We start from the raw sequence: 9195 nt of genomic DNA, 5'->3' as shown, positions 1-9195 counted from the left end.
AGGGTCCCTAGTTGGGGTGCCAGTCAGATGTCTTCTGTGAAAGACTTGTTTTTCCTCCCATAATTAAAAGGGAGGGGTAGAGGTACAAAAAAATAGAAAGAAACAAACTCTTATTTAAAATGTGAAAGTATAATACAAAAACAACAGCAACAAAAGCCGAGTAGTGATGCAAACGTTCGTGACTTTAAAGATGAAGTAGTAGAAGTGTTAAGTGGTATCTAATGACATAAAATAAATAAAAGCCGTCAGAGGAGAGGATGCAGTCGGGGCGCTCGGGTGAAGGAGGGTCGTTGCTCTCTCTCTCTCTCTCTCTGTCCCTCTCTTTCTCCAGCTCTCTCTCTCTCCCTGTCAACTCTCACTCCTCACGGAGCTGCAGGCGGTAGCGGCTGTAGCGGATCTGGAAGAAGAGCCTCTCCAGCGGCGAGCGGCTCATCCCGGGGAGCCTGTAGTCCTCGCTCTGGCCCGTTAGGCGGAAGCCCAGCGACTCGTACAGCTTGTGGGCGGCCAACTTGACGGCCGTCGTGCCGAGGACCACGGCGGCGTAGTTGTTGCGCACGGCGAACTCCAGAACGCGCCGGCCCAGTGCCTTCGCGATGCCCTTGCCGCGGTACCGAGAGTCCACCGACATGCGCTGCAGCTCCACCGTGTTGTCGTCCTCGCGGCCCTGCGCCGCCACAATCCCCACCACGCGTCCGTCCAGCACCGCCACCCAGAAACAGGAGCCTGGCAGAAACGAGACACAATACCTTTGATTAAATCAGGGTTAGTTTACATCACTTACAGGCAGAGTGCAAATATGAAGCTTAGCTTAGCACAAAGACTGGAAACATAGCCTGAATCTGCCCAATGGCAACGCAATCGGGCAATCAACTTTTTCAGCTTTCCAATGACGCAGGGAGTAGATGAATGAGGAGGACGTATAGACCAGTGTCTGACTGGTGCTTGTATCAGACACTGGTCACACACACACAGACAAAGGTTAGACCAGTGCAGATAAAAATGTCAGCAGACAATGCTCCTCCATCAGAGTACCGCTAAGAGCTCCAATATCAGCCCGTTTTTAGTATCGATCTATATTTGTGCTGCAGGTTCTGAGCTCTTCATGACACACAGTGATTATGCTTGTGAATTATTTTTGCTTTTCGCTTTTGAGTGGCGTTTTCAGCAGCTACGGTGTGTAAGTCTAGATTTCTCTTATTTACTTAAAGCTTCAGAGCAAACACATTTGAAATCTTTAGTTCACAGTCCGTTGCGCTGGAAGGATCAAAACCTGACGCGCGTGTTTCTTCTGAAACCCGCTCTTTGAATCCTAATCAGGCAGTTTATTAAAGGAACATAGCGCTGAGGTGCATGCGCTTCCTTCATTTCCTGTACCGATCGTAATCTTTCAAGGAAAATTACCCTCTCAACTGTTTTTTTTAAAATGACATAACCATGCTCAAACCGCCTCTCCATCAATGTCAGCAGTATTTATGGCATGTGTTGGCAGTGGTTACATGGTTTTGTACTAAAATGCCATCTGTTTGTTGCAGATAAATCTCTCTGACTGACCTGCGGACAGTCAAAACAAAAACCTGCCTGTCCATGAGCTCTCAATCCTAAGTCTCTCTCCCTGTCCTCCTTCCTCTCTCTTTCCTTGCCTCCTCTCTCCTCTAGCTCTGCTGAATCTCCCACTCGTACACACACACACACACACACACACCCTCAAACGGGCGGTGACGTCGACACGATGCCTCTGCTGGAGTCCTGTGTGTTCGGAGGGATCTGATGCCCCTGCAGGTCCGCGTTAAGCTCACCCGGAGGCTTCTGTTGCTGAATCAAACAACTGCACATGTAGGCTGCCGCGTCAACAGGAGACCCTCACACCCTCACAGCTAGACGCAGGGGGGGGGGGGGGGATTGCATCACCAGGAGACTGTCTGCCAACCGCTGTTCACGAATCCCATCGGGGAGCTGAGATTTTGAATTATGTGGGGAAGATTCAGAGCTCCTTGAAGTGCTAAACATCCTGAATAATCAACACGTAAGAGCATCCAGTTTACTGACATTACATCATTACATGATAAAACCCCTTCAGTGAGCCGTCTCGCTGCTCTTTGGGGGGCTGACAGTGTGAAGTTGATTGTGTGGAGCTTTGATGGATGATTGTTTTAGAGATTCTCTGTACAACTCAGTGGTGTAACGCGGCCCTCGCTAATACTACGGAATGATGTTTTATTATAGGCAGATGCTAAAGCTACAGTGTCAACTCCTGTAGCACTCTGCCGGCATTATTATGGTTCTGTGTGTGTGTGTGTGTGTGTGTTGGACTCGGAGGGGGGGGGATACGTTTCCATAAAGCCCTCCTGACCATCTGTCTGAACTGAGCCTGTGCCAGGAACGAGGACAGCGGAGGAAAGCACGCACACCAACCACCCCTCCGCCTGTCGGACTGTGTGTTACTGAACGCCGTGTGTCTCAGAAAACACTCTGACCACACGGGACACTGAGCTGCAGGGAGATATTACATCTCCCCTTGACCCTCTGACTTTTCCTGTGAAAGCTAAGCAGTACGTTTATTGACCTCTGAGCAGTGGAGAAATGGAAGCAACTAAAGGGAGATATTCGGAGGAGGAGGCTCCACGAGACAGTTTATATGAGATTAAGAGGTTCTTGACTCTCATCACGTCTGCAGATCTGCAACTGAAACGGTACGTTTGATCCAAAAAGGCTGATTTGGAAAATTGTGAGGACAGTGAAGGAGTCCCGCTCTCACTCCTTCCTTTTTTCAGGCAAGGCCTGGATTAATTAAAGCTTTTTAGCCACGCTAGCGGCACGGCTCTGGGGATGGATGTGTCGAGCTTCTCATCTCCAACTCTACCCCAGAAACAGAATAAGCATATTTCCCAAATGTCAAACGATCCTCTAATTGATTATTATAAAAGCTGATAACGGGTTTTCTGATGGAGTCTAATTGACTGATTGTTTCAGCCCTTAATTGTAGTTTTCTGTGAATGAAATAGTTTGTGAATGTGTACAATAATATCTGTGTTAAGTTAACCTTTGTGACTACAGCGTAAAACATGAGTAGTGTGATTGTTTGCTGCCACTGATGAACGGACGAATGAAAAGTCAACTTTTCTGTTATTCCCCTCAGTCCAGGAGACTGGAGGCTTCTTTTCCTTGGCTGCCAAGGATGATGGATAACCCAGTTGGCCACTGCAGCGCCTTCAGCGTAGATGAGAAATGGAGAGGAAGAGGAGGACGAAGAGGAGCGATACAGGTGGGAGAGGGAAAGAAAGTGCTGTGGCTCAAACAGGAGGGATAGGAAAGGAAAGAAGGATGCTTTATTAATCTGAGGTGTTGAGGAGTCAGGAAATCCCTTTTGTGTGTGTGCTAACCTGCAAACTGTTTGTCTCCTTTATCACACACACACAAAAAAATATATATATATAAATATACTGTATATGCCCTCGTTTTCTATCTGACACTCATCTCTTTCCCTCCCTCCACACATTTCCATATCTCTGCCTCTCTCTGTCGTTCTAAAATAAGCACAGCAGGTACCGGTGGAGGACGCTGCTCGCTCCCCGGGAACAGAGCGAGCACAAACTCATTCCACCCACCCATACACACACACACACACACACACACCCACACACACAACGAGGCTGGCCGGCAGGTTTGATCATGTCGCCTGCGTTGATGAGACCCTGCAGTGGTCGCGGCGCCTCATTAAACAGACAGTATTACTGAGTGGGTATCAAATCCGGGGAGGATTTGCCTCAGAGTCTGGTGTCGCCCTCATTCAATTACATTCACTTTTTAGGCACTAAGCTGCTTCACAGTGACCTATGGTGACTGAGCAAGCGAAGAGTGTGAGGGAGGGAGGTGTGAACATGAGGGAGACCTCCTCCTTAGCTGTTTTTCAATGCCTCAGGCCCTTATGGGCTTAAGTGATTGAGGGTTTTGGAGCCCTGTGAACACGGTTTGATGCGATGAGCGCTGACATGAACCGGGCCTCGTGACACGATGAGAAAGCCGCTGGTGCAGATGAACACGAGCGTAAAAAGGTGCCGGAAGCGATCGCGTTCACAAAGCTGGAGTTTGTTTCTGTCGCCTGGAAAGTGTCTGAACCAGAGGCAGACTTCAATATTTCAGCTTCTTACTAAGAGAACAACATGAGCTTCTGCAGCCCAACACGTCGACAAAGTCAGCTCGCTCGTCCGCCCCGAGCTTCTTCAGATTAAAAACCCTAAATCGTGTTTTATCAGGACCACTGACTCCAATCCTCCAGATGGGAGTCGAGCTTGGCACAAAGCCAAAGACCAGCATCTGATTTGGCTTTGTTTGCCACAGTTCGCACAGGCTGATCAGCCGAAATTGTGACATTTAGTGTAATAAAACGAGATGTTCATGTTTGTCTGATAACATATCTATATGGGTTAATAAATGTGTAATTGTGTGGTCAGAGGCTCACAGATAAAATACGTTCAGAGACTTTTCCTAAATGAGAAAAAAGACCTTCAGTTGAAAAGTATTTCATCTGTATCTACGGTTTCTTTCAGCCAATGCGCTGTAGTTGTTGGAGGACATATCGACTGCCTGACTGAGTCATCGTTGGTTCATCTCGACCAAGGAAGGAGAGCGAAAAGATAGATGGAAAGGAGGAGGAGTCAGAGTGTACAAAGAGGTTCGTGCCAGCAGATGTTGTGTTTTGATTGCAGCAGTTTGAATTTGTCGAAAACTCTGCCTACACACACACACACACACTTTATAATGTGGCAAATGAAAGAGGTGACAGCTGGTCGTAAGTGGCAGCAGAGTGAGTGATCACACACATAGAGGAGGAGATAAGAGTATTGATCAGTGCAGTCGTTCCATGTGTGCAAGGATACGTGGCTCCAGTCAGCTCAGTTGGACCTCTTCTGTTACCAAAGCAGTCTGTGGTTAGTGTCCACTTATTAAACTCACGCTTATTCAATTCACATTTCGTTTAACCGTCAAACGCGTAAAGAGCGGCTACACAAGCGTCCTCTCTTTCCCTCCCTGTCCATGAATCTCTCTTCCTCTCTGCATTTAAAGTAGCGTTTCCCCTTCCAGTTGATTAACTGCAGGGTTGCAGCTGTGCAACGTTCATATTCTCTAATATTATTGATCATCCACCACACCAAGACATCTCGGTCATTAAACACTGATTAAAAAACAATGCCATTCACACCCTAAACAAAGTCCTTATTTTGCTTCCTCGCAGAAACTTTTTCATACACAAACTCCCGGATGTTCCCTGTCATACCCTCACACACACACACACACACACACACACACACACACACCTTTAAATAGACGGTCCGTACTAGCTGGTTCGCTAACTTAGCTACTTGTTGTAATGGAAGCTTGTTTACAAAGCCGATACCCAGAGTAGCCTTTTATATCTGATGCTACAGTACGATATGAGACTGATTGTGATCCCCACGCTCAGCTGTTTCCTTTGAATCAGCCTTTTCTCCTTTAGTTGTGTTTTCCTCTGACGAGCTTAAAGGCTCTGAAAGCTTTGGTTTCAAATGCATTTTTCTCTCTCTCTCTCTCTCTTAAATATATATATGATTACACAGTGTGTGTGACCTGCCGTCACGGCGTCGATGCACAAGCGTGTAGCGCCCACCCTCCGGTTCCCCCTCAGGTAAACACTGTCAGCACTTTTGACGTCGTTTGCAATGTTTACATTTGAGAAGAGCGCGGAGGAAAAACGGCAATCTCAAATGAAAAACAAAAACAAAACTGTTGTGATTTTGGGTAGAAAATCGTGTGTTCGTGTGGGACCACCCCCCCCCCACCTCATGAAACAAGAAGCTGATGGAGAAAATGTTTCAGGGCCTCGCACCCCTACGTGCACACAGTGCACTCATCACACGCCACGATAAACGACAGTGACGTGAGGCCGTCTCCATCGGGACGGCGGGCCGGTGCCCAGGTGTCGGTCCCCCGGGGTTCAGTTTGCACGGATAGAAGCATTAGCATTGTCCAGGAGCGGTGGTGCCTGACCCCCTCTAAACCGTCTCGGCCATGCAGCAATAATGGGAATGCTAAATTGCAATTGTGTAGGCCAGTGGACTACCAGGCCAGAGGGCACAATGTCAGAGAGAGAGAGAGAGAGTGAATGGGGGTAGGTGGGGGGGAGGAATTGACTGGCTTAACTGGTTTAGGTTAACTGGGGATACATGTGTCCGAGAAGCTACGGGGCAGTGCGTCGTGTGGTTTTATGGTCGGAAGTCGCTCACGCCCCAAAACTCGACTCCTGGAGAGAACGAATAGTTTGAGATGACACCAGAGGTGGATTGATTTTTTTTTTCCCAATTAGAAGCTTCAGTGGAGGAAATGAGCCTTGCCGACACCGAGTGTACTGCAGAAAGTGTATCAGCAGTTTCCTCCGTGCGATCAATAGCCCTGCGATGCAACCCCTCCTCCTCCTCCTCCTCCTCCTCCTCCTCCTCCTCCTCCTCCCTGCCCGTGACCAAGTGGAGCTCAGAGAGGATGCAAGTGGGGGAAGGAGAGGAGAAAGAGGAGGGGTGGAGGAGAAGGAAAGCAGAGAGAGGACCTGCATATTTGATGAGTTGCTTCTGGTTTGCCTGCTCTAGACTCGGCTACTTTTACTGTTTCAAGGAGTCACATAGTTATTCGGGTGTTTTGTTGTCTTTTATCTTTTGAGCTGCAGCAAAGTTACAAGCGCTAACTTTGTTTTTACAGTTGTGTTTTTTACCGTGATTCCCCTTTAAAGTAAACACCAGTGGTGGAGCGTTGCCGACCGACAAACCAGACAGTTTATCTCTTTAGTCACACTACAGGGGAGAACAGCGACGCGTCTCTCCCTCGTCTTACCTGTGGGTGTCATGTAATAAGCCTCTATGTCAGCCATGTCCGTGTGCAGGGCACAGTCCAGATAGCTGTGGATAACTGTCCTGCTGTAGTAGAAGCGCGCGCCCATGAGAATGAGGGGCGCACAACAGGTCAGCGTGACGGATTTGGTCACGAAAAAGCACATTACTATGGAGAAATGGAAGAAAAATAAACGAAACCTGTCAGAAAAGAGAATCACATGTTTGATTTTGGCGGAATTTGACACCCACACAGACACAGAAATGAAAAAGAGGCAATATGACATTTGTAATGCATCAATAAGTGAAACAAAATCTGTGATCAACAAACTGTGAAGTAAAGCACATTAGTATAGCTGCAGGAACACAACGTGTAGGAACTTTCACCATGAGAGTACATGTTAGAATAGAATTCATCAAAGCAGTTCAGTGGCATTAGTGTCATTAGGGGGATGTAACGCTGGGGGGCGCACAGTGGAACACACGCACAAGCAGGCTGGATGCTGCATAGCGTGTTGTTGCGTGTGCATGCAATAACACAGTCGGCTCGTTAGTTTACTCCAGCGCGTGAGAAACATCAGCCTGAAATGTAGTAGATGGAGACTCAATGGAGACTTAAGACTCATTGAATATCTTTAGTTGGGGGGGTTACAGGCGGGACACAGGCGGGACGGTCGTGTTTTGGGTCTTGCGGTCTAATTAACGCAAAATGAACACAGTAAGCCGCTGTTTTTTAATAGCCAAAAGATTTCGAGCTTGTTAGATTTTGAACGTGCGGTAACGGCAACCGGTCACGATTACACGGTGGCTTTAATCTGCGCCGGACAGCGTCAACAAAAGCCAAACGAGATCAGTGCGTGACTGGCGCAGAGGCGAGGGGTTGCGCGGAGGGGAGTGCTTTTTGGGTGCGCGCACCCCGCCCCCGTCGGCCAATCCTCACATTCATTCCCTCGTTCATTCCCGGCACACCGGCATGTCATCACATCATCAGCGCGGGGCCGCCGGTTATACACGTGCACCATGCGAGCTGGCCATGCCTTTTGTTGCACGATGAGCAACATGCCGGTGTGCGCCGGCAGATTGTTCAAAGTCACGGATTTCAACTTAACTGTGCGTCGCGTATGGACCGGATGGTGCAGAGACACGTTGGATTTTATTTTGGTGGGATTTAAGACAAGTGCCTCAAATAAATCACATTAGAATGCAAACCATCAAATGAAAGCGCAACAGAGACTCCTCTAACGACTCGTATGTACATAATTCATGTTCGGGCTTATGTTGAAGTTTTCTTCAGGGTTGGAAAAGTGGGTGTGAAAGATAGCGTGGGAATAAATCAGCCGGTGTAGGATGCGCGATGCAAGGAGATGAGGGCACTTACCTGTCAGAAGAGCATATAAAAACTGGGTCTTGGGCTGCTGCCTGATCGCCCTAAACGCCGAATTGGGTATCCTCTCCATTATACCCTCGTAAAAGATGCGCCGCACCTCCTCCTGATCCCCGCAATCGAACTCGCGGATAAAAACCGCGTCTTTCCTCACATCCTTCGCCTCGGCTGCGTTCATAGCCGCGCTGGACGGAGGAGAGCTCCACATCATCGACTCTTTTTTGGTCCCAGGTATAGCATCGTGTTCGTCCGCAACAATTTTAGTCTCGCAAACCATTTTGGGAGACGAAAAATGCATGCAAACTGGCCGCAAAAACCACTACAGTTCGGGGAAGAAGAAACAATAAAAGTGGGGGAGAGTGTGGGAGTGAAAATGGATGATGCGTGAGATTGTCTTAAAAAACAGAGAAACGATGAAAGGGGGGGGTTAAGACGAAAGGGGGATGTTCTGCCGCAACCCTGAGCGTTTCTGACGACCAAGACTTGCCGGCGTGATTCAAGCCGTATTTATAAGCAGGCAGGGTTGGGTGGATTCAGGTTCAGGGGTTGGGGTGGTCCTCTCACTGCACAGATTGGTGGACGCGGTGCGCCGTTAAATGCTGATCGACGAGGGAGGAGGGAGAGACGGACACAGCCGCCCTCTCTCTCTCTGTCTCTCTCTCTCCCTCCCTCTGTCTCTCTCTCTTTCTGCATCTGAGCAGGCGTGATGCGTGCCCGGCGAAGTATAGTGCATTGTGAGGACGTGCAGCCCCACGAGAAGGGGGTGTGATGGCGAGATTTGCGTGGGGTGGTTGTTTCTGAAACAGGTTTGTCTCCATAGTGTCTTAGTGAGGAGGATCCACCGGTTTGTTGAGGCAAGGACGCATGCACAAAGGCGCGCGCAAGGTAAAGCGGGGGCGATGCGGGACGTCAGGAAACGTACTCGCGCTGCTCATTATCAAAATCGAAGCTTGTAAT

The 9195-nt window shown here is 48.7% G+C and overlaps 1 protein-coding gene across 1 annotated transcript; it reads right to left on the bottom strand.

Moving 5' to 3' along the window:
* Positions 1–355: 355 nt before the first annotated feature.
* nat8l (N-acetyltransferase 8-like) lies at positions 356–8536 on the bottom strand (the record flags this gene model as incomplete). The annotated part of the gene is made up of 3 exons (XM_079295568.1): positions 356–723; positions 6859–7023; positions 8233–8536. 3 exons carry the CDS (start codon positions 8534–8536, stop codon positions 356–358), a joined length of 837 nt encoding a protein of 278 aa, XP_079151694.1.
* Between the last annotated feature and the right edge of the window lie 659 nt (positions 8537–9195).

The sequence above is a fragment of the Melanostigma gelatinosum genome, assembly GCF_949748355.1.
Source record: "Melanostigma gelatinosum genome assembly, chromosome: 23".
Classification (NCBI taxonomy): Eukaryota; Metazoa; Chordata; class Actinopteri; order Perciformes; family Zoarcidae; genus Melanostigma; species Melanostigma gelatinosum.
This window is presented reverse-complemented; position numbering and strand designations above follow the sequence as displayed.